Source organism: Vigna umbellata, chromosome 5, assembly GCF_029865625.1.
Source record: "Vigna umbellata cultivar VRB3 chromosome 5, Vumbellata_1.0, whole genome shotgun sequence".
Taxonomy (NCBI): Eukaryota; Viridiplantae; Streptophyta; class Magnoliopsida; order Fabales; family Fabaceae; genus Vigna; species Vigna umbellata.
The window spans coordinates 59,968,339-59,994,438 of NC_142169.1; the positions used below are offsets into that span (position 1 = coordinate 59,968,339).

The 26,100-nt window shown below is 31.9% G+C and overlaps 2 protein-coding genes across 7 annotated transcripts; both read right to left on the reverse strand.

Moving 5' to 3' along the window:
• Positions 1 to 2,372: 2,372 nt before the first annotated feature.
• Positions 2,373 to 10,234, reverse strand: LOC124824135 (DNAJ heat shock N-terminal domain-containing protein). 5 transcript variants are annotated; one of them, XM_088116240.1, is made up of 2 exons: positions 10,089 to 10,234; positions 2,373 to 5,829 (listed from the first exon to the last, which is right to left on the reverse strand). In XM_088116240.1, the coding sequence occupies exon 2, from the start codon at positions 5,706 to 5,708 to the stop codon at positions 2,550 to 2,552; it is 3,159 nt and encodes a 1,052-aa protein (XP_087972366.1). In that variant the 5' UTR covers positions 5,709 to 5,829; positions 10,089 to 10,234; the 3' UTR covers positions 2,373 to 2,549. The 5 variants fall into 5 exon arrangements, with proteins under 5 accessions (XP_087972366.1, XP_047152469.1, XP_047152467.1 ...); XM_047296513.2 differs by having other exon boundaries at positions 2,373 to 5,782; positions 10,089 to 10,232; XM_047296511.2 differs by having other exon boundaries at positions 2,373 to 5,849; positions 10,089 to 10,228.
• Positions 10,235 to 14,892: 4,658 nt separating this feature from the next.
• Positions 14,893 to 21,589, reverse strand: LOC124824134 (bifunctional 3-dehydroquinate dehydratase/shikimate dehydrogenase, chloroplastic-like). Of its 2 annotated transcripts, none has more exons than XM_047296506.2 (10): positions 21,271 to 21,589; positions 20,385 to 20,490; positions 19,903 to 20,127; positions 19,045 to 19,394; positions 18,782 to 18,845; positions 17,909 to 18,017; positions 17,159 to 17,308; positions 16,531 to 16,679; positions 15,701 to 15,863; positions 14,893 to 15,348 (listed from the first exon to the last, which is right to left on the reverse strand). In XM_047296506.2, the coding sequence occupies exons 1-10, from the start codon at positions 21,486 to 21,488 to the stop codon at positions 15,305 to 15,307; spliced, it is 1,578 nt and encodes a 525-aa protein (XP_047152462.1). In that variant the 5' UTR covers positions 21,489 to 21,589; the 3' UTR covers positions 14,893 to 15,304. The 2 variants fall into 2 exon arrangements, with proteins under 2 accessions (XP_047152462.1, XP_047152463.1); XM_047296507.2 differs by having other exon boundaries at positions 19,045 to 19,385; positions 21,271 to 21,588.
• Positions 21,590 to 26,100: the final 4,511 nt, after the last annotated feature.

A 26,100-nucleotide genomic window follows, 5' to 3' on the forward strand; every position in this document is an offset into this window, starting at 1 on the left:
TTTGAAATCCCGTTATGGATTCTTAAATTTCTATATTTATTTACGGATTTTCTCGATTTTGAAAACAAATTCTGAATTTTCTTGAGGAAGATCTAGTTCTGGATTTTTAGAGACCAAATTTTGTATTCCGGTTTTAGATTTCTCAAATTTTGAAATCTAGTTATGGATTTTTTTATATTTCCAAATTTGGTTCTGAATTTTCTGATTTTAAAATCAGGTTCTAGTCTCATAATTTGAAATCTTGTTATAGATTTTTCCAGATTTTAAAACTTAGTTTTGAAATTTCTATATTCATTTTTTGATTTTTCTAGATTTTGGAATCCTGTTCTGATTATTATTGGATTTTTTTATTTCAAAATTTAGATATGATTTTTTTTTGTATTTTGACATTTGTTTGTTGATTTTCAGAAATTATATTTTAAAATATAATTTGAATTTCCAAGATTTTGAAATTCTTTATGTATTTTCCTAGACTTTAAAATATTCTTTGAATTTTTAGAAACCAGATTTCAAAATTTGGTTGAGAAACTAAATTTTGAAATCTGATTCTGATTTTTTTTCCATCCGATTTTAAAATTCAAATACATTTGAATTGTTTTTGTTAATACATTTCAAAATCTTCTTAAATTTTAGAGTTTTTTTATTTACCAAATTTCGAAATCTAATTTTTATGAGTGCAAAAGGATTTTAAAGTGAAGGGACAAGAGGCAATGAGGTGTTATGGCATGCTGAAGAGTTTCAAATAGGATTTTAAACCCTAATCACAATCAGAACCTAAAAACAGTTAGGATGATTTATGGATATGAACAAATTTGAGGGTGCAGGAAGAGGCCCCTTGCATGAATCTCTAGACTTGGCCTTGAACTGTTCATGATTTTGAGAAATGTTTGCCTTCTCAATGATTCCCATGAATTAATTTGAAAAACCTAAAACAAAATAAAAAGTTAGATTAAACTAAAAATTTGTAATCTAAATTGAATTGGATAATTTTGAACCTGTTGAATTAATTACATAAATGAACTCCAATTAAATAATTATAAAATTTATGTTATAAAATATTATATTAGAGTTATAATTATTAAAAAATAAATTATTTTATTAACATATTATTATTTATATGTTAAAATGTTATATTTAAAATTATAATTAATTTGTTAATATAACTTAAATTTTAACCAATTTATTTATTTTTTATTTTAAAGCAAGACAAAATAATTAATTATCAGGTAAAAAGAATAGTCTAATTAAATATGAATTAAATCGAGCAAACATATTAGTTAGCAAACATGAATTAAACGCGATATCAGATATATAAATTGTTGTCACTAGTATATTAATATTCTTATCCATTCGTCATCCAAAATCCCAATTTACAAAATGAATCTTTTGCATGTTATTTGCTCCATATTATGTATAAAATGAAGAAAAAGGCACAAACCACACAAACTGCAAATATAGAATCTCTTCACTTTTTATTCTCGTTCATCCAAATTACCTAAATCATTGTCTGAATTTAGAACTCGAAGATAACATAACTGAATCAGTTTATAATTCAAGTATGAGTTTGGTAATAGAAAAGTTCAACAATGCTATTGATTTATGTGATAAAAGAAACCCAGTTAGTTAAGAGAATCCAACAATTAACATCATATGTGATCAATAACAGTGAGTACGATGGAATAAATAAATAAATAAAATCATAATTTATTGTCTTCAGAAAAAAATATATTTTCAATTGAATATAATATCATGTTCACTTGTGTGATTAGTTCATAACCCCATTTCCACAAGAATAAGCTCAGTTCTATCTCTTGAAAAATCTGTTTACCAAAATACTTATATTCTTCTAGCTGGTAGTGTTCAATTAATTCATGTCAGACTCCCGGTAAGTGAAAAAAAATATCAATAGCGTGTCAATGAGAAAGTGCTTAGTATAAATTATGATTTTTAAATATGAAACTTTTTGTCCGGTGCCAAAAGTCCCCTTGGTCAATGGTTGGGAAACACAGTGAACATAGTTGGTGCAATCCAAACTTTACAAGATATTGCAGATTTAACTAACCTGACATATATTACCTTGGGCCGAATTACCAAAGAAGGTTGACAGTATCGCTTATACTGGTAAATAGCTGCTCAGAACCCCAATCGCCAAACATCAAGGGTAATAACATAGAAAAAGGTAGAATTATATACTGATACAGTCCACCAGGATCAAAGTGTATTGCCAGCATAGATCCTGTTTCATCCTGTAATGATGTTAAAATGAGGTGAACACAAGACATCATAACAAACGGGATAGGAGACACAGTTAAGGAATGTCGAGTTCCAACCCAAGATTACCCATCCTGCGCACACAGATGAAAACAAAAATATAGCCAGAATGCGTTAACAGCTGCTTTAACTAATGTAACTCATCAAAGACATGAAACGAGGATCCCTTCAACACAATTCAATACATGGCTGCTACACAGTATAGCTGGTTAAATAATATATAACAAAACATAGATTCACTACCACGAACAAAGTGGACAAGAGGGTATAGAAATACTTCAGTTTATTGGTACGAAAGAACCAGGAACTGAAGAAGGATCAAGCTCCCAACACCCTCTGAGAATCACATTGTCCCAGTGCTGAAAAGCAGGAATCTGATGTGAAAATCTGCCAACCTCTTCTCTTAATATTTCAATTACACCAGTTTTAGATCTCTGAATTCTAGGAGCTCTGAAAATTGTCTTGGAGTTGCTATGTGGCGTCAGAACAACAACCTGTATAGTCTTGTCACTATCTGCTAATACTTCTACTATATCACATTTACCTTTGCCCTGCTTTGAAGAAGTCAGCTCATAGTTCTGGTCCCCGTAAAGAGCCCAAACCTCACCTTTTCTAGGGTAAATTTCATATCTATTATTTACCAAAGGTTCAACTTTTAACTGATGAGAGAATGCAGAGGGAGAGAGAATCTGTAATTTGCCTTTTTTAACTTCGAAGGTGCCACAAGATATTGTTCTTTTAAGGTCACCTGACGGTGAGCACGGTTCAAGCATGGAAACCTGCAATCTAAAATTAGGAGTGAATTCAATCTTCTTAATTTGAGCGTAAGTATTGGGCATATAATCCCTATCACAATATATTGCCCATATCTGTCCACACTGAAACGTCTTTTCAGATTTTTCCTTCTTAAAGTCGTAACATGATTCTCCAAACTGAGGAGTGTTGCTACTCTTCACATTATTGCTGTTTTTTGAATGATTAACAGTCAACTTACATGTCCTTTCAGATGCATCTCCTAGAACATTTTTCTTGCTTAGATCTTTATGCAACTTATTCAATGTCTCTCCATCATAACTATTTTTCTTGTGTTTCTGAGGTTTCTTGACCTTCCTCTCATTAGTATGGGACGAAGCAGCGCTTCCTTCTGGGGGACTGTAGTCCCTGTGGTCAATGTTTATGTCATCCTTTCTGACCGTGAATTGAACAGTGCTTGCTTGGCCATTGTCCATACTTTTTTGGCTCGACCTTGGAGACCTTCTGAGAATTTGTGCTGTTCTTTCGGTGTCAATACTCTCTTGCAACTTTGAATTGTGAATACTATCATTAGAAGTTGCCTGTTCAACTTTAGAGTTTGCATACTCCTGGTGGGAACAATTGACTCCATCCACTTTCGCAACACCAGTATCACCAACTTCAAAAAGACAAGTAGGCAGACCAGCAGGATCAAGTTCAAAAGATCCACTTGGAACACCTTTCCTTTCAGCGCCTGTCATCTTGTAAGAAGGAATCCGATGAGAGAACTTGTACATCTCACGAGGTGATACACAAAATAAGCTAATACCATCCAATGCAGAATGTTGAAAGAGACTAACAAACCCTGTCAGTTTCCCAAGATAAGCAACTTCAATGCCTAAATTTTCGTCAAAATCTGATAGAACTTCCACATATTCAAATTCATACTCAAAATGCTTTTCTGGATTTGAACTCCATCCAAGATCCCAGTGTCTGAAAATTGCCCAAGTTTCTCCCTTCTTTGGGTATATCAGATATGTAGTCCTACTTCCTTTTATGCAATGCATCTGATGAGAGAACATAAAACGATCTGAAGTAATCTGAGAATGACCAAGTCTGAACTTACCACAAGCAATAGGCAAACCGGCTTTATGCCAGTCAATCTCACCTTGGTCATCTGAGTCAGCTTCTAGCCAAGTAATCCGCAACGTGAAAGGGGAGTAGACTTTCTTCACAAGAGCATAGAATCGTGGCATACCATCATTATTGTCAAAAATAGCCCATAATTGATTAACAGCAAAACAATCCTCTGCCTTATCTCTCTCAAAATCACTGAAATCTGTATCAGGACAGACAATCTCTGAATTGGGAGATAAATTTGACTTCGATGGAGAACAATAGACAGCTTTAGACTTTCTATCATTGAAATCTGAGTTCAATACCTCCTTTCCTTGCACATTAGTCTGCTCAACTTTGGCTCTATTCCTTAAAATTGTTTCTTCATGTAGTGCACCTGCTTTATTTCTTGTCTCCCCATTCTGATCACCATCACCAGTTGCTGACACTTCTTTTTTCTCTACTCTAGGGGTGGTAGATGATTCATGATTTTGTGTACTTTTGGATGAACTTCCAAAATCACCAGCTTTATCAGTTTTTGGGTACAGAACATGCTGTTTTTTCCTTGAAGTTTTCCCAGAAGGATCAACCGTATTTTCTTGATCCTTGGTGTCTTTCATGCCTTTACCATCTCCAGCTTTGTTATTGTCATATGATGCTGACTGCCTTGCTCTTTTACAACCAACTTTCGTTGAGGCTTGCGATTCCTTGGCTTTGGACACTTTAACATCAGCCTTTGTCACTCCTGCAGCCACATGGCCATTTCTGCCATTTGCAACTTTAGAATAGGCACCAACTCCTGCACCACATTTTGACATGGACACACCCTCTTCTTCTCTACCACGAGATTTTCCACCATTGCCTTTTGATGCTTCTTTAGACGATGCATGTTTTGCAGACCCTTGGTGATTATTGAAAGGTGGCCAATATGTTGGTGCCACATTGTGGTTCCCCATAGCATGAGCTGTAAAGGATTTAGAACAGTGTTGACAGCGTATGGTCTGATTTAAAATAGTTTTGTAGTATTGATATCTAATATTACAATGACAACAACATGTCCAAAATGTCGAACTTTCAAACTGATGATATGAATTCCAAGCCTGGGGCTGTGAATTAAAAATGTTCTGATAATTCCTTGCATTTCCATTTGGGTGACAAGGGGCGACCTTAGCTTCTGTATTTCCCACTGAAACTCCAAATTTTGAGTCATACAGAGTACGCTTCGATGGATCGCTTAACACTCTGTTAGCTTCACCAACCAACTTGAAAGCAGCCTCTGCACCAGCAGATTTATTTTTATCAGGATGAAGTAGCAGTGCAAGCTTTCTATACTGTTTCTTAATGGTTGCTTCATCGGCAGATTGTTGAGTCTGGAGAATTCCATACCAGTCCACGTCAGACCCAGAGTGTTTCTTCTGAGCAGCACAGTGGACCTCACAAACTGCAAGGATCTGAACAATGTTTTGAATATCAGGAAACAGCCTTTGGGCTTTTGAAGCAAATTTCAGCCCCCCTTCATAGTCACCAGCTTGCATCTTATTTTCAGCAATCTGCTTAGCCCTCACAGCTTCATCCTTGTTGCACTCCATCAGTTAGTTGAAATCAAAACCCAATACACTGCAGTTCTCTGAATCTCCTGACAACACAGAGAGGGAAAGAACTCCTGCCGATTCAGAAATTCACCACCCAGTCAGTGTGCAACATTTTAACCTGACAAAGCGCAAGCCAAACTGCAAATGAACCATTTAATAAGAACTTCATACTTAACTTGCATAAGTAAATAAAGACACGTTTAACTTAATAATATGTTTAAGTAACTATCTATCTCAGGAACAGGTAAAAAAATATATGATGTCTAAACCAGTAAATCCAGGAAGAATAAATTTTCATTTCACCTCAAATACTACCAATTAGGCAAAGTTCCGCACCATTAACATCGTGTTGGGTTAACTTAATAAGAGCTGTTGAAATTATGACTGTTACACCCTATTTTGCTACCTCAACCCCACAGCTTTTGCATAATCGTTTGGGTTACCCAACTCTAGCCATGTTGAAGATGATAGTTCCAAGTCTTACAAAACTTCAAGCATTAGAATATGAATCACATCGCCTAAGAAAACATGTATGGTCATCATTTTCAAAACTAAGTGAAAACAAATGTAACTAAGCTTTCTATACCATTCATTCAAATATTCAGGGACCAAGGCTTGTCACATTTTTTACTTTAGATATTTTGTAACCTTAATTGATGAATTTTCTCATTGTACTAGGGTTTATTTAATGAAAGACATTTAAGCTTTTGTCCATATTTATGTCCTTTAATGAAATTAAGAACCTATTTGGAAAAGTAATTAAATTCTCCTGCAGTGACAATGCTAAAGAATATTTTTCTGTTAAACTTACTTCCTTCTTATCCGCATAAGTTATTTGACATGAGTCTACTTGTCCTCTCACACACAGCTACAAAATGGCATTGTTGAGAGGAAGAATAGACATCTCATTGAAACTGCACACTCTCTCTAATGTTGAACAAAAATGTTCATCTACAAAATTTGGGAGATGAGAACTACATGTTTTTTAATAAATAGAATGTCTTCTTCCTCTCTTAAAAATCGAATTCCTCACTCCACCATTTTTCCAAATGATCCCTTATTTCATGTTTCTCCTAAGGTATTTGGTTGTACTTGTTTTGTTCATAATGTATCTCCAAGTTTAGAAAAACTCTCCACAAAGGCTATTAAATCTTGTTTTATAGGATATTCTTATCTTCAATAGGATACAAATGTTATTCTCAAACTATTAGAAGATAATATATGTCAATTGGCCACCTTTACTTACATACTAACACAGAACAGAAAGAGTTACTCCCACTCTTCGATAAGTTTTTACAAAAAGAGCTCCCTCCTACCTCTTCGAGAAGTCTCTCATGATTTAGATCCTTCTCCTTCATGGATCTTTTTTCATCAACTCTTTCACATAACTCCTCTTCAAATTGACCTATTGCTCTTAGGAAAGGTATTCCATCTACTCGTAATTCATATCCTATTTATAATTTTTCGAGTTATCATTGTTTGTCTCCAACCTATTTTTTTATTTGTTTTCTTTGTCTGCCACTATTGTTCCCAAAATTATTTGAGACACTTGATCATTCTGGTAACATGTCATGATTGACAAAATGTAGGCTCTTGCAAGCAGTGGCAGATGGAAGCTTGTTCTTCTTCCGTCTGGAAAGAAGATTGTCAGTTGTAGATGGGTCTATGTTGCTAAAGTTTGAACAAGTCAAGTGGTGAAGTTGATCCTCTTAAAGATCAATTGTGACCAAAGGATATACACAAATTTATGGACTTGACTCCGGTAAAACTTTCTCTCATTGCTAAAATTTACACCATTTGGTTTTTTCTTGCAATTTGCTACTCAACATTGGCCACTTCACTGACTTGACCTTAAAAATGTTTTTCTTCATAGTGATCTTGAGGAGGAAATTTACATAGAGCAACCTCATGGGTTTATCACTTAGGGGGGAGTCTATTCTAGTGTGTAAATCACACCACTCTCTTTATGGTCAAAAGAATTCATCCCAAGCTCGGTTTGGTAAATTCAATCATATTATGCAGGTTTTTGGATGAAACAAAAGTGAGGCAAATCATTCAGTTTGGTATTGTCAACTTCTCGTAGGAAATGTGGGTATCTAATGATCTACGTTCATGATCGTAGCTAAAGGTGCATTTATTTAGCCATTTTTAAATTAAAGAGTTTGGTTTTCTAAAATGCTTGGTATCAAAGTGAATCAATTTCACGAATCCACATCAAAAGTTGATGGTTGACCAAGGTGAAACTCTATTCAGATCCAAAAATATATAAAAGGTTGGTTGAAAAACTCTTTTATCTCATTATTACAAGACCTGACATTTCTAAATGCTCTAGGACAAGATGTATGAGGACAAACAAAATACTCAAATTATAGGGCATTATGATGTAGTTTGAGTTGTCCAATTAATAAAAGATCTACAAGATATTGTCTATTCAATGGGCGAAATATTGTCTCCTCAAGGAGCAATAAACAAAAATATTGTTCTTTGATCCAAAATAAAAGCTAAATATAGATATATGGTCCTAACTAATTGTGAACTAGTGCAAACCAAACAACTCCAAGTGTTGAAATTTTGTAAAGTTGAGAAAATTAAATTGTGTTGTAATAATCAGGCGGCCTTTCATATTGCTTCCAACCCTTCATAAAAGTACCAAGCACAAATTTGTCATTTTATCAGTGTTAAGAAGTGAACTTTAAACCTAACTCAATCCCACAAAACCAACTTGTAAAGTAAGGTTTGCATTCACTTATATATTCTAAATTGGCCTTATCTCTAGTTAATACGAGACTACACCCTCTCATACTTAAGGATATACATCTCGAACGTAAAACTAGACATTAATGGATGATTCGATAACGGCCTAATAGTGGATGGAACAATATGTTCACACAAATCATGCCAGGATAGTCTCTAGCTTAACTTTGATACCAAGTTAAGAAGTGAACTTTAAACCTAACTCAACCCCATAAAATAGGTTTCTAAGGTGAGATTTACACTTACTTATATAATCTAAATTGGCCTTCTCACTAGTCGATGTGAAACTTTCCAACAATCAAAAAAAAGTTGCTCGTTTGGGAAATATGTATTGGACTTACTAGCTTTAATGACCAACATGCCAACATTCTCTCCAAGTCTTTGAGAAGACCTCAAATTCGATGTTCAAAGCTTGGTGCACACAATTTATATACTTCAACTTGAAGGAGAGTTTTAAAATTATGACAATTATAGTATTTGTACAACTTACACTAAGTTTTGTAGGAGTACCTAGTTTTAGGTTAGGGGACACAGGCTCGAACCTTCCTCTTTGAGATGAACTTGCACTCATCCTTAAATATATATAGACACACACAAACACATTAGCTAACAGTATACGCTCATTGATTTTTTTTCATCACTTCAAGATGCTTGGAGTGTTTCTTGAAACAGAGAAACACTTTCTAGAAGAAACTTCACTCATGGAGATAGCTTTACCAAGCACCAAGGTTTCTTATTGAAGACACGATTGCTTATGTGATAGTCCAAATAATTAAGTTAAACAAATCTTAATAGTCGGTTTCATTCAGTAATGATATCTTTGGACATACTTTTTTGACATCAACTCCTATGCAATGTATAGTCTTTTGGACATGAAACATATTTATATAAAAACTTCTCTAAAAATATTTATAATAGAAGAGAATTAAAAAACAACAAATAAGTTACTTTGTAATCTAAAACTAGTTTTTTATATCAATATCAAAAACAATAAAAATGAGACCAAGCATATAATAATTTGTTCAAATTTGTAGGCAAGTATCTCCTATCCCAACTCATAACTAACTTAAGATCAACTTTTTTTGTATGAGAAATTCCACAGACTAGCTCACAAATAAATGATTTTATCCAAAATCAGTTTACTTATTCTTCTTCCTACATAACCTTTATAAATTACCCACAATTAGCTTCTGAAGAACCTAAATGACAGATATTCCAACGTCACCTTGTACTTAAACTAATTTGAGTTACCTTAGATAAACTTATTTTATTTTTTTCTCCTTATGTTCTTCTTTGCTGTTGTTCAGATGGCGCTATAAAATTAAACCTTAGAAAAAGAAAGGAAAAGGATAAACGTGTTTCCCTAAGCTATAAAGAAAAACATCCTTGCACAAAATATGAAAAAAAAAAGTTTTAGATAGACATCATAACGATAAGATGATAACAAACACTAATAATGTAAACTTTAGACAACAATGAAATTTGCAAAGCTGACAAAAAACATAACCTAAACCCTAACAGAGGAAAGGAGTGAACAAAATAAAGAGTAAATATAGGTGCATAGGAAATCGTTTTGTTTGACCTAAAACACTAAGGAACCGCCAGATCGGTGAGGAAACTCACTTGCACATCAACCGCTACGCCATTGGAACGAGTCGAAAAGAGATAAACAGTTAACCTCACTGTATATAGTACGGTAATCACACTCACTCACTCCCAGCCATAGAGATAAAAGCGGGAAGTGAAAAAGTGAGAATAGAACAAAGTGGAAAATTCTGACCGTTTTATACTATTAGAAGAAACGGGCCCTTGTAATCTACTCTAATTATTTTTTTCTCCTACTTTTCGGAAACTTCCAGAGAATTATGGGGCATGGTCGATATTTAATTATATAATTTATTTCAATTTTTATATCTTTTACTTAATTAAATTTTCTTTGTAATATTTTGGACCATTTTACATATTTTCTAAATTTTATTAACCTATTATCTTAAGTGTTCACAAAGTACTTAATTCAACTCACTAATCAATCTAACTTTTTAATATATAAAGAAACTCTTCATCATTTGAATAATGTTTACTATTTATTAAATCTACAATAAAAAATTTATAATCTTTTTTTGTTACTGATTAGATATTTGTTTAAAAAATATTTATATGTATTTTAATATATGCGAGTATACTATACCTATAAATATTTAGAAAGATGTTTTATAAATTTTTAAAATAAAAAATATATAAAATTAAAAAAAAAATATATATAATAAAATATAAATTAAATTAAATATAAATTAAAATTTAATTTAATTTAATAAAATATAAATTAATTTTAATTTTAATAAAATATTAATTAATATTAACAAATATTCAAAGTATAATACTTGTATCTATTTATTTATAAATTAGTATTAAAATATCATTTATTTACTATTCACTGCTCGTAAATAATAATTATATACGAATACCAACTCCAATATGTATTGCAAATTTTTTATTTCTAGATGCCAGCATACACAAATATTTACATCTACTATCTAATTTTATTCATCCTATTTAATCCTACATACTGTTTATTAAATAGAAGATAAAGTAAAGAATATTTTGACATAAATTGCAAATATTTTAGTTATTAATTACTATTGATTTAAGAAAAGTTCTCTCCAATTGTTTTCTTTGCAATAAAACTAAAATGACTGGTATTAAATGAGGATTGGTGATATTAAAATTAAACCTATTATAAGTTTAGTAATATAATTTTAATCTTAAATATTTTATTTATGTAATGTATATTTCGAAGATGCATGATAGTATATTGGTGTAACAAGTCAATGATGACAACTGTTTGAGTGGGTTGGATACAGTGCGTATCCGATTCACCTAAAAAAATTTATTTCGCTGTTCATCCCGTTTATGTGAAAAAGTATATACGGTATTTAATATCCGCTAATATTTTTATACTTAATTTTTTAATTTTAAATAAAAATTTTAAAATAAATATAATTCAAATCAAATTATTCACTAAAATATTAATATTAATATTAATGTAATATTAATTTAAATGAGTTGCAGTAAGTATAAATTTTAACAAAAAAATATATCTTTTTAAAATAGCTTAAATTTTATAGCAAAATAAACAATAAAAGTACATAAAATTAAATTTTAAATCATTTTTTAATAATTATAATGTTTTTATGAGTACTTTTTCTAAAAAATACTAAAATAAAACTTACTAGCAAATTTTATTCAAGAAAATTATTATTTAAAAATATAACTATGAAAGAGCAGTAAATATTTGCGAATATTCACACATCAGATATCAGAATACTTTATTTATTTTTGTAATAAATAATCATTATTAATAAATATTAATTTAATATCTGTAGATATAATATTTTTTATCTCTTATCTAATAGAATTAGTTGTTAGTGACATGTGAATCACTGGTTTTGTTGGCAATCAATTATGTTCTCTCATAAAAGCAATATCTAAGCATACTAATTGATAAAAAGTATCTAAATCTAAGCACCATGTAAAATAAAAACAAATAACTTACAAGTAAAAAAAAACTTACATTATTATAAAAGAAAAGAAGTTGAAAAACTTACCTTGAATTTGACATGCCAGTCTTCACTTGCAGTTGGATTCACTTAAATAAATCTATTTTTGTTTAGAATAAAGCTTTATATAAAGGAAAAGAAAATTTGAAAACTGATATATTCAATGTGGAACTTCAAGATATTCAAAACCACATCCTGACATTATATTGTGTGCAAAAGATGCTATCAAAACCAAATTCAAATGCTAAAAACAACATATAGGCATAAATGGCTACGTGAACTCGCACAGTTCCTTCTTCAATGTAAACTCGTAAAGTTTGTATTTTATAGATGTAGTCTGCTATGCAAAACTGTATTTTTAGCATCAATATTGTAAATTTCCTCCGAGATAGCAAAGCATGACATGTGACATAAGTGCTTAAATAAGTTTTATGTAATCATTTTTATTGAGTCCTCAATAAATTATTTTTTTAAATTGATTTCTTAATAAATTATAAAAATTTAGAGATTCTGCAAAATTGTATTTATATGTTATTTTTAATATTATATTATATTTCTTTATTGAATTTTGGAGATTGTTATCATTTAAAAATATGATCAAATTATAATACATAAGTGAGATTCAAATTTTTATGTGATATATTAGTTTTTTTAGATTAAGTTACACTTAAAAGAATATTTATAAGACCATATAAAAGTTTATTAAATGTATGTTTTACGAGATTTGTTGGATTTATTGTGTCTTTTGGTATTTAATCTCATTTGTTTTTTAAGATGTTAAATTTTTAATATAAGGTGTGTATTAAAATTTAACAAGAAATTTGGTTAAATTATAATATATAAGAGGATATCCTACTATCATTTTCATAATATAGTGTCAAAACTTATAAATATTTGTTTGGTCTTTTATATTATATTATTGTGTCTCTTCTATTTTCACAGTGTAGGATACAAACCTTGTCAAGAAAGATGTTGCAGAATCTCATATTGACAGATCATAAAAATTATATCACAATTTTTTTATATCACAATTTGTTTTCTCTCTATTCTCACCATGTATGTCTTTAATGTGAGTGGTGTATTGCACACCCCACATAAAATAATGATATAGTAAAATTATAATATATTAGAACAAGGTACAAACATCGTGAAGAGAAATATTGCAGAATCCCACATTAACGAGCGATAAAATAAAATTAATATATATATATATATATATATATATATATATATATTATTAAGTGATTTAAAGAAACAAATTTACACTAAACTTAGTTTTAGTTTGTTTCTACAATTGTCATGTAAAGAACAGTGATAGAAGCAGTCATTTGTTTCAAAAAAATTGTATAGAATTGTATTATATATATATATATATATATATATATATATATATATAAGTAAATTTAAGAATCAAATGGACTAACTTAGCTTTAGTTTGCTTTTACAATTGTCATGTACATAAAGAAAGAAAAGTGAGGAAAAGAATAGTTTGTTTCAAGGGAATTGCATTTATTTATGAGCACATATTTAAGGATGAGTATGAAATATACATCCTCACATGGATGAGAAGAAAATGTGAGAAAGTGATTGAAGTTGCAAAATTATCCTTTCATATCTAGTATGCACTTTCAAATTTCTCAGTGTGTTGGCGTGTGATTAAAGATAATCATAAGGTAAGTATTATTGAAGTTGAAATGGAAAAGAAGCATACATGGGTTTAGGAGATTAATCGAAACAGGTGGTAAATGTGAATGAAGGAGGAGGTTCACATTGGTGTGGAGGTGGTATCAAAAAGATTATGAAATAATAAAAGAATAATAATCACTTTTGTACTCAAAGGTATACTCTCAAGATTTGTTTAACTTTTTATATCATAATATCATCTCTCTGAATTTCCACCATGTATGTTCTTAATGCGAGTAGTGTGTTGCACACCCCATATAAAATAATGATATAGTGAAATTATAATATATTAGAATAGGGTACAAACTTGTTAAAAAAAATGTTGCAGAATCCCACACTGACAAGTAATAAAGTAATATATATGTGTGTCGGGTCTGGTGACCAGGCTTAAACGAGTACGTCCCTTCATGATCAGGTAAGCTAGGCAGGTGGCCAATGGCACATCGCTAGATGAATCATGAGAGGTGGAGAGCAAGAGATGCTCAGTGTTGACCATGGTGTGCCCATGGTGTACTCGAGAATTAAAAAGACTTCCGCAATAGAGAAGGAAGAAGAATCATAGTCCTTTGTTTGAGGGAGAATGTTGGGGTACAAACAAAGTCCCACATCGGATAAAAGAATAGTTGGACATGAGTTTATATACACATAGTTACCTTCATTGGTATGAAGCCTTTTTGGATCGACTGATTATATAAACTAATTGGTTTGAGTGTATTGCATTAGTGTGATTGATTTCATTATACATAAAATTAATAAAAAATAGTTAAATTCATTAATAACATAAATAATCTCATACTTGAAGATGTTTTTGAGAAAATAAAACAAGACTTGTATGAAAGGTATGTACTGCCCAGATGCTAAGGTGTTGGAAATCCATATGTGAGTCTAAGTTCCACATTGGATAGAAAGTAGAACATATGAGTTTATATACACATAGTTACCTTCATTGGTAAGAAGCCTTTTGGAGTGGTACCAAAAGCAAATGGCTTGACCCAAAACGAACAAGTTTAAGAGATTACCAGAAGCACACCATTAGGGATCATTTTATCCTTGGGCTATAATATTAAAGAAATGATTCCTACATCTTATAGATTTATGGACTAAATAAGCTATTGCATCGACTGATTATATAAACTAATTGGTTTGAGTGTATTGCATTAGTGTGATTGATTTCATTATACATAAAATTAATAAAAAATAGTTAAATTCATTAATAACATAAATAATCTCATACTTGAAGATGTTTTTGAGAAAATAAAACAAGACTTGTATGAAAGGGATGTACTGTCCAGATGCTGAAGGTGTTGGAAATCCATATGTGAGTCTAAGTTCCACATTGGATAGAAATTAGAAAATAGAACATTATATAAAGATGAAAAACTTATTAATCCATTGTTTTAAGGTTTTAGGTAGAGAGTGATATCAATCTTTTATATGGTTGGACTCATATATGTGTTTCTATCTTCAGAAGTTTTCTGTATACTTTTCTTAGAAAAAAAATGTTTTTTATGAAGAAAAAAACAACCGGGAACGTTATAGTTCTTAGAGAAATGATAAGCCTCCACCAAGTCGTAGGAGCATTTTGTTGAAGAAACATCTTCAAAACTTGGATAAAACAATTTCTCGCATAAATTCTTTAGGAGCTGCATACAAAAGAAATAAGATCAAGTAATGAACTTTACACCAGATTCATACATTAAACTGAACTAATGCACCTAATTGAATTGCTGCAAGGTAATCAATTATGTCATTTTTTAAGTTAAATATATTTTCCGGTTCTAAATTATTATAAAAAATTGTTTTTCATTCTTAAAATAAATTATAAAGTATTTAATCTTATATTTTATAAAAGTTATGCATAATATATTTTTCAACAAATAACATGTAAAAGTTATATAGCTTGGTGACGAGAAACTTTACTTTTTTTATAGTTAACAAATAAAAAAACGTTTGATGATGCAGATAACATCCATGAAAAGAAAAAGAATGTTGTACCTTCTAAGCCCGTGAAAAGATTAAACTGACCAATAGCCTGCCGTAGGAACATTTCTACTCCACCCACAGTTGTTGCTCCTGCAGCATTGGCTTCCTTCAATAATCTCGTTCTTCTTGGTGTATATACAGCATCAAAGACTAACAAGTAATGTTCCAAAGTTGACTGCAAGAAGAGGACAGCACCAATAATTTTTAATGACAAAACTAAGAGTGCATGTGGTACATTTTTTTAATTAAAATTAAAGTTTCACTTTTATAAATACAATGAAAACTTTTGTTAAAGGAGATTAATCACCATCAAAGATAGTTTCTAACCATAACTTTGATACCGTATGAAGAAGTGAACTTTAAATCTAACTCAACCCCACAAAACTAGTTTATAAGGTGACTTTTGCACTCACTTATATATTTTAGATTATTTTTATCTTTAATTGATGTAAGACTTCTAACAATATTTTAGTGTTATTGTGCAAGAGTCATAGAAAATTTGTTTTTTATGACATCGTGAAAACCTGTCATAATAAGATTTAGTATGATCAATAAATGAGTAATCATTGTAGTTATTCTAACTTACTATGACAAATTACTATGACAAATTTTTGAAAACATATCTGAATTGAGCCTACTATAACATATTCTTGAAAACCTGTCATTGTAAATTCAGCTTACTATAACATTCCTGAAAACGTTTAGATTACTATAATGCATTACTATGAGATATGACATATTTTAGATCCCTTCAAATAATATTTCAATCTTATTAGATAAAAACATTAAAAAATTGTATCTATGTTTTTTGTGGTAATTTATTTGAATAAAGAGTGTAGAACCTCTGCCACCGGAATTCTGTCAGTATTTGGATGCATTCCTATAGGTGTTGCATTTGCAAGAATTGCCCCTTTCTCTGGCTCAAAGTTCACCAACTCTTTGTAAAGCTGAGCCTCACCAGATACAGCACAGGCAAGAGATTTTGCTCTGTCTTTTTAAACAAAAATAGAGAAATAACAGAACATTTGTCAATGCAAAAATGATAATAACAATGTGCAATAGAGATACAGAAATAACAGTCAACATACAAACTAACATAATAAATGCCCTTAACAAAACATAAACTACAGGGCAGAAGAGAAACAGTTTACTGTATTGAAATTTGGTATAAGATAGATGTTAATAAAGATTAGTTTTCTAGTGGGTATTTACTAAAGTTCTACATGAAGAAAAGAAAAATAGAAAACTAATAAAAATGATAAGTTGTGTACTCTTGTTAGAAAAATTGTATAAGAAAATTTGTAATTTTTGTTTGCATGTTGAATAATAATATTTTTTTTAGTATTCATATATGTAGGCCTGAAAATGTGTGATTGCCTACAAAGATCGTAGTTCATATAGCTCAAAAGATGAGAAAGAATAAAAGGAAAATTAAATTTATTATAGAGAATATATCCCTTATTTTTATACCAAAATCAATGTCAAATATTACTAGACGAGCTCCTCTGCTTTTAGCACCAAATGCAAGTGCTTTCCCTGCACCTCCCGCACCAACTACCACAAACAATCGACCAGCAAGGGCTGAACCTAACGATGCTCCACCATCATTGCAACCATGCTCTGACAAATTTTTATTTAGGGGAATCAGTAAAACAGTATTAGTAAAAATTACACAAATTGTAATTTGATATTGCCCACCGGAAGAAGGAATTGAGTTAGATAACAAATTGAAAAAGATTACAAAACTTAGATCAAGATATTTATGTTCTAGTTAAAAAAATTCTCTAATCAAATAACATGTAAAAAAAATTGTAGGCACCCAACAATTCAAGCTTTTAAGAAAATTGGTCCTTGATGTTGTTTTAAATCTCATTTGTTAAATGAGAAAGGGTTTTATTTTTCGCCTTTTAAGATATTCATGTAGTCTATGTTAGATTTATAAAAGAGGAGGTTCACTGGAAAGATACAACATCAATCAGATTTGAACCTAATTACATAAGATATTGACATCGCTTTCTATCCAAAGTCTTAAGGTTTTGGATAGAAAGTAGTGTCAATCCCTTATATGATTAAGTCCAAATCTCATTGATGTTGTATCTCTTCAGTGAACTTCCTTCCTATAAACTTAACAGCCTGCTTTTAGGATGTTAATTTCTTACAATTGTATCTTTTGGCAAGGTCAAGGAAACTAAACTAAGCATAACAGTGCGGAAGAATTACCAATGAGTGCATCCTCAATTGCAGTAATTGCAGCCTCACAATCTGTATTGTAACCAACAAGCTTCCCATCTCCTGGTCTCCTTATGATGGTATTAACAGCTCCTATAGACTGGTTGAACATGAAACGAATTGATTATGCATTAATAAAAATTCATTATGGAAGAATAGCTGCATCATAAGTCCAGTTTAAAAGAGCACCATTAATTTCAACTGATAGCTTACCTTACTACATTAATTTTCATTGAACTAATTTAGACAGACTAATCTTTCAGAATAACATCAGTGTCATTTCAAATTATCAGTTTTCAACTCTAAAAGAAAAATACATAAAAACGCTCAGTTAATGCATGGAAAGACATACTTCAATTATATTTATATGGACCACCAAAACATATGGTCACGGAATCAAGTTACTGGAAATAGTACATGGTTCTATTTACCAAATTTTGTGTTGACATTATAAAACTAGCTTAAATTGTTTAATGAGCTTTTGAGACTGCAACCATTGAAAGTCCCATATTTAGTACAAATGAACGAACTTTAAGGTTTTGTATTGAAGGTAATGTCAGCTCTCATATAAGACTAGATATCTGTCCCAACAAATAACAAAACTAGGATAGGCGCTACGCTAGCATGATTTTGATATCATGTGAAAAAATAACCTTTAAATTTAATTCAATCTTATAAAACTGTATTGTAAGATGAAGTTTGCATTCACTTATATATTGTAATTTAGTTTTATCTTCAGTCGATGTAAAATTTTCAATATTTATATCTTAACATAGGGAAGAACTACTATGGAAATTCATGTTCAACCATGATGTTGGAAAAAGACATCTATTGTGGAACACTTGAATGGAAGACTAAGCCAACCTGAGCAAGCGGATGGACTTCATCGCAAAACCTTAGAACTTCTTCCTTATATGGAATCCCAACACTGCAATACAAAAGTCAATGAGAATTTTCCAAATAAGAAGTAAATACAAATCCTTAAATGGTTGAAGTGATAACAAAACTATTAAACAAATTCATTCATGCTAACTGCAACTTCAAACAGTATCAAGTAAGGATGAGGATCTCAAAGTGAAATATATGATTCCAACTTGTAAGTGGATGAATAGCAACATATGACATACCTAAAACCAGAAAAATCAGGGCTTGAATAGGTGCTAAAGAACTCTTTAAGATCGTCAACAAACATGGGGACATAGATTCCATTGTAGTTTACATGTCTGAAGGAAGGATTATGCAATATAGGGCCTTTGCTGTGGCTAACTGGTTTTGAGATGAGCCCAAAAACTTTAGTATCTTCATTGACATCCTCCAATTTATAGGCTTCCTTGAGACTGTCAAGAGAAGGGATACCAAGGATTGGATTTCCTGCCAATGATCCATACACAAAGAACCCACCAAATTTTGGACATAGAAGCTGGCTTATAAGTCCTCTTTCTCCACAAGAGTAAGCAATCAATGGTACCTGCAGATTCTAACCAGAGCAGGCAAACATTATAAAGTAGAAACAAATAATGAGAAAATTAATTTTACTACGACACAAAAATATTGAAAAGATCAGAACAGAAGAGAGAACAGGTTGTCAGATTTCCATCTTTTTACATTAGAAACACCTTCACAAAAGTCATTTTTATTCCACACTGAACGAAACCAAGAGAACAAGATTTCTCCTACTGGCTCTGTCTAGTGCCAAAATTACTATTTCTTTAGTACAATTTATATTGGAAATACTGTCATTGAAGAAATGTAAGTGTTGGAAGTTCCATATCGACCAGAGATAAGGCCTTAGAGTATATAAGTGGGTGCCGATTTTGTGGGGTTAAGTTAGACTTAAAGTCCACTTCTTAATCTGGCATCAGAGTTATGGTTAGAACATATCCTAACGATATTTTGTTGTTTGTTGAGCATATTATTCTACCCGTTATCGGACTTAAATTCCACCTCTAAACCGTAAGCAAAAAAAAAAAGAGAAAAATCCATGCCTGACAATGAGGAAACAAGCTAAATATTCTTGTAAGCTCTGTTATATCAGCTGCATGTGTAACAAGTTTGATGATATCTGATCCAGTTGCTTGCATTCGTGCAACAAGTTGAAGGAGTTCTTCTTGCGGAGGGGTGATGTCATCCACATAGCAAGAAACAATTATTTTTCCATGACTGTTATGATTTCCCTTATGTTCCAGCAATGTAGGAAGACAAGAAGCATCCTGAACAACCATACAGTGTAATGATAAGCACCCAAGTGGGATTTCACTCTCTAAGAGTGCATAATTCAGTGGCTATTTATGATAAGCAAATGCATGTGATAAGCTTATTTCAAAAATAACATCATGCAATAGGTGATATATATATTTTTACAAATGTATGAAAGTTCTTCAAACATATAAATACATAACTGCGATTATATGGATGAAAATTAGAATTGCATTAATGAGATATTGTAAGAAAAATTTATAAGTGATACCTTCAGCTCAACCTCTATGAAATCAGCCCCCAATTCCAGAGCTAATTGCAATGCTTCCAGTAGCATGCTGTCATCGCCTTTGGATAAACTATCATCCCATTTTTTCCTTTAAACAAGTAAATAGAACAAACACATTGAATGCAAAGGGAGTAAGATATAATAGCAGGATAAGTTTGTGGTAAAGTTAAAAAGGAGGCGATGAAAATAAATGATCTAGCGAGAGACTGTTCCCACTTAATCAGTTGTCTCAAGTTTGAATTTTAAACATGAAACTGATACTGTTTCAACTTAATCAGTAGTCTAAAATTTAAATTTTGGACTATCACTTTAAGCACTGCAAAGATGAGTTATGTCACCAGTGATAATCCTATCATGCTAAGACAAAAAATTGTCAAAAGATGATCGGTTTTTTTTAAGGAATTGATACACTTTATCTTCCAACTCTGATGGAAGTCCCACGATAATTAAAAATAAGATTAGTTTAGAATATATCTGGGTATAAATCTATCTTATAAGCCGATTTTATAAAGTTGAGTTTTACTTACAGTCAATTCTTAACATGATATTAGAACCATGAATTAAAGTCTATTTTAGCAAAAAATTTTGTTTGTTCCACTATTATTTCACTCGTTGTCCAAATATTTATTGTTTGTTTGATATATTATTTCACTCGCTGTCATATTCGGAAAACAGAAAAAGAGAAAATACACCGAGAAAATACAGTACTGATAAAACATCACTCAAACTGACATAAAGTATCAACGTCATCTCAAACTCAAAATCTTAATAAATTTATAGATTTTCTTGTTTATTTCTACTACATATGTGAATTAGACTCCTTATATTCCAACAAAACAAACATAATAAGAGAGTTGAGATGAATTACCTGTTAGCAATAAGCACGGGTAGTGGCTTATTTTGAAGGATGATTTTGAGGTGAAGGAGAGGGTGAAAGCTGGTGATGCAGTCCAGCCTAATCTCTACTGTATCAGCACCTTCTGCCTTTGCATGTTTCATGTTATTCACGATCTGCTCAACAGATACAGATTGTTGTTCATGGGTCATTGGAGCACAAATGTTCAACACCTGGTAAGCACTACCCATTTCTTTTGATTTCTGAAACAGTTCAAAAACCACACAGCAGATTAATTGTTAAGATAAGCAAAGGTAGAGAACAAGGTCTCTGATAGTTATCAAAAGCTGACGGGGTACCCACCAATATGATAAAAGTAATGATTTTAAAACTCATTCAACTTTATTAGGTTTGATAAGTAATGATATGTTTACGTATTTTTACATGACAAATAGTACAAAAATAAAAGAATCATAAAAAATAATTTTTTGTATTTTTTTAAGAAAAAAAAAGGTAAAAAACAAAAATAGTATTAAATGAATCTAAAAAAATTATGTGTCAAATTAACATTTTTCATCAATTTTATACAAGTCCACAGGTTTTAAACCAGAACATGATTAAATAATACTATTACCACTTTAATCCAGACAAACAAGAGTGCGTTTTGTTAGATTAATTCTAATAAAATAAACGCAAGCCTAAAGTAAGATAGTGGGTTATCTAAACCCAACTCCAATGATAAGAAATTAGGCACTCACAATTAAAAGTTTCACAAACTATAAATTCTCGTGCAAAAGGTCGAATATTCTCTTATGTGGTTTGGTGAGCGGAAATTTCAAAATTTTTTCAACTCAATCTTCAACGCGTCTTGACAATACTAGTTAAGTGTATATTTAAAGGAGAGTTGCTAATTGTTCACACAGTTACGAAGAAATGTTAATGACATTTTTTTATTACTAATCCAAATAAGGTAGATTTTTAATAATAAGGTTTGAAACAAATGTTATAAAAATATATATAAGTTGTTTAAAAAAATTTGGGCTTAATACCCTATTTTGTCCCCAGTTTCGCTCGACAATATCAAATTAGTCCATCCTTTAAAACGTACGTCAATTACGTCCCTACTTAATAAAATTTATATCAATGAAATCCCTTCTGTTAAATCCGTACAAACGACGTTAATTATTTTTCTCTCTCTTCTATTAACGCCGTTTGTACGGATTTAACGGAAGGAATTTCATTGATATAAATTTTATTAAGTAAGGACGTAATTGACGCATGTTTTAAATGATAGACTAATTTAACATTGTCGAGCGAAACTGAGGACAAAATAGGATATTAAGTCAAAAAATTTGATAGTGAGACTTGTATACAATATAATATAATAAGACATTATCTCAGTTTTTTTCTAAAAGTCCCTGTAAAAACTGTAGATATTTTAGGTAGACAAACTCATTACTCATTTAACTAGGTATTGTGTTTTGATGTATAAATTCAACCCAACTCATCTATTAATATATTATTAATTTCTATTTATTATATATATGTGGGTCTTATAAAAGATACCAATGGAAAACGACAACATATATACGATGTTTATTCTTCTTGCTTTAATGTCTTTGCCTAAACGTTATTTACGTCTTATTATCTCCACTTTTTTCTTCTTCTTTTTATTTAAGTTTTGATTTGATTTATTTAGATTAATTATTTAACATATATACAAATACTATATAAATATTGTAAACTATATCAAAGTGCAAAAGAAAAATAAAAGTAGTTTTTTAAATTTATATTAATTTTTAATTTCTTAGTATGTTATCCAAATCAAACCTAATTTACAATTAATCAAGTGGGTTTAATTTGCATTTGATTAAAAAATGACGGGTGTTTCTCCTTTCACCACCACTACTTCTCCCTCCACCTCCCTAACATTTTGCAAAATTTTTTTAATTATAAAAATAACATTTTTTACATTTAACCTTATTTATTTACTTTAAACTCAAACCCTATCTTTCTACTCATTTTCACTTTTCACTAGCCCACCTCTCAACTCCCCTTCTTTCTCTCTTTTCAGATTCTCACCCCCCAACTCCACTACATTCCGTTCTTCTCATCTCTCATCTCTTCTTTCTCTCCTCCACATCCGTTTACGCAGCCCCACCCCAACTCTCCAAGTCTCATTTTCTTGCTTCGATGGTGCTGCGGTGAGGCGGTGTGTGCGGTGGTCAGTGGTGCTTCGCGTCTTGGGTCTACGAGAGGTTAGGATCTTTGTTTCGTTACTTATTTCACACGATATTTTTAATTTTTTTTTTGTAAATGTATTGAATATGTTGTCTTTGTTGTGGATGCTGTGGTGGTTCGTGTTTTGTCTGTCCTTTTTGTTTTCTCTATGTGTGTGTGTGTTCGAAGGAAGAAGATAACAGGTCTTGAACGGATGTCGCATATCCGTTTGGCCCTGAAACGGATGATGATATCCGTCAACGGATATCCACATTCATTTTCGGGCCAAACGAATATGCGACATTCGTTCAGGCTTGGATGTTCTTTTTTTTATTTTTTTTAGTTTTTAGTTTATTATTAGTTTTTAGTTTTTAGTTATTTTTATCAACTAATTTTATTTTAATTTTTTATTTTCAATTAATTTGTTATGTAATTATTTTATTTTATTTTTTTTAGTTTATTAACTTATTATATTTTTAATTAATTTATATAGTATTTAAATTTAGTGTTTTTATAATTTGTTATTTATTTATATCTAAATTAAAATTATTTTATATAATGAAAAAATAATATTAATTTAATGAAATAATTATTAATTTAATTAAAAATGTTTTTGTCAGCAATGGTAAGAACAAGAGGTGCATTTTTAGTTCTCGTGGAGAAAGTTCTCGAGGAGAGAGTTTTTCACAGGGTGAAGGTAGGAGATGACCTACAGCTTCGGCTCGAAGAAGACGTGCAACTCCTATTCAGATGACCCTATAGCCAAGGACCGAGCGTTTGAGGAGGAGGCATATCAGGCCTATGAGGGTCCTGTTCAGGAGGAGGCATTTGAGGCCCCTAACGACGATAATGAGGAGGAGGAACATGTCGATGTTCCTGACATACAGGAGGAGGATGTCGGTGGATTTCCTACAGGTCCACGTGATGCTTCATTGCTGACGTACTATGTTCAGCATGTTGCTTATGGTATTTCGCAGGACCGGGTGAGTGCATAACTTAAATTTTAATTATTCAGTTTTTTTCGAATACAAATGATATTAAATATTATTGTGTAGGATCGATGGGAGATACTGAAGTTGATCTCCCATGGTAAAAAAGTTAATAAGTTAGGACCGTGCGCCGAAGGAATTCAACACATTGTCTTGCATTCCTCGTTGATGCCTCTCACAGATATTTGTTATGATTACATTGATAAGGGCTTGTTGCTCGGTTTCATAGAGAGATGACACTTTGAGACGAGTAGTTTCCATCTCCCTATAGGGGAGATGTCGATCACTCTTGACGATGTCTCCACTTTACTTCACCTCCCGGTATTAGGACAATTATATGATTTGGAGGAGTTGGAGTTTGAGGAGGTCGTACAGCCCTTGTAAACCTGCTCGGCGTTGATGGTGGCGTAGCTGGTGCTGAGATGGAGGACACACGTGGTCCGAAAGTCAGACTCAGCTGGCTTAGAGAGATATATGTTCAGAGGTGTCAGTCGCAACATTGGGACTATGCTGCCAGAGCATATCTATTGAATCTAGCAGGATGCATGATTTTTGCAAATAAAAGTGTCACTTTTATACGCGTGTCTTACCTACTATTATTTAGAGATGTACACGCGTGTGACAGATATGCTTGGGGTGTTGCTGCACTCGCTCATTTGTACGACCAGCTCGGGGATGCAAGTCTGGCTTCCACGAAGCAGATGGCTGGATATCTAACTTTGTTTCAGGTACATACATATACCCTTCACATTTATTTGATGTACTTATTTCCATGTTCAAAGACGAAAGATATTTAATTGAATAATTGCATTTTTAGAGTTGGATATACGAGCATTTCCCTAGCATGGGAAGGAGGCGATTGGTGTCTTCTTATGATGACACCACACCACGTGCGGCTAGGTGGCAGAGCCTTCGGCAGAGTTCGACTCTTGCAGATATCCGGTCGTAGTTGGATGGCTTGACATATAGTGGAGTAGTATGACATCCATATGAGGGACATCGAGGCATTCGTCCATTCTTCGACATCTGTATGTATTATGGATGGATTCAGATTGGTGACACCCTTTCCCGTCATTTACCTGAGCGTGTGATGAGGCAGTTTGGGTTATACCAGAAGATTCCACGACCACCCACTGTCGTTGCAGATGCAGATGTAGTCGCTGTTGATTATGCGTGGTTGCACTTCATGAATCACATTATTATGAATGTGAGACAGACATCATACCCTTCTGAATGTGTCGATGGATACATACAGTGGTTTTGGAGGGTTTCACATCCCTATATTATTCCTGTTCCACCTCACGTGAGACTGGCTCTTGCGCCTACATAGTGCCCAGATGTTCTATAGGAGGCACAACCCCATTGTAGATCCTCTCCACCTTCACCATCTGGCGTTGTGGTATGTTATTTTTCATTGCTTATGTTATTAAATTTTCTTAACCATGTTTATTTATTTGTTTGGTATAACTATAACGTAGGCTAGATTTAGGCGAATGGCGAGAATGTTACAATCGTTGATATTGTGTCGTCATGTGACTGAGGGTACTGTTACACATCAGGTGTCGGTGGACCTGCTTCAGATTGCTAATGAGGGCATCGACGAATATTCTCGACTAGGAGAGGGCAAAGACATGTGCGTAGTAGACGGTTGACG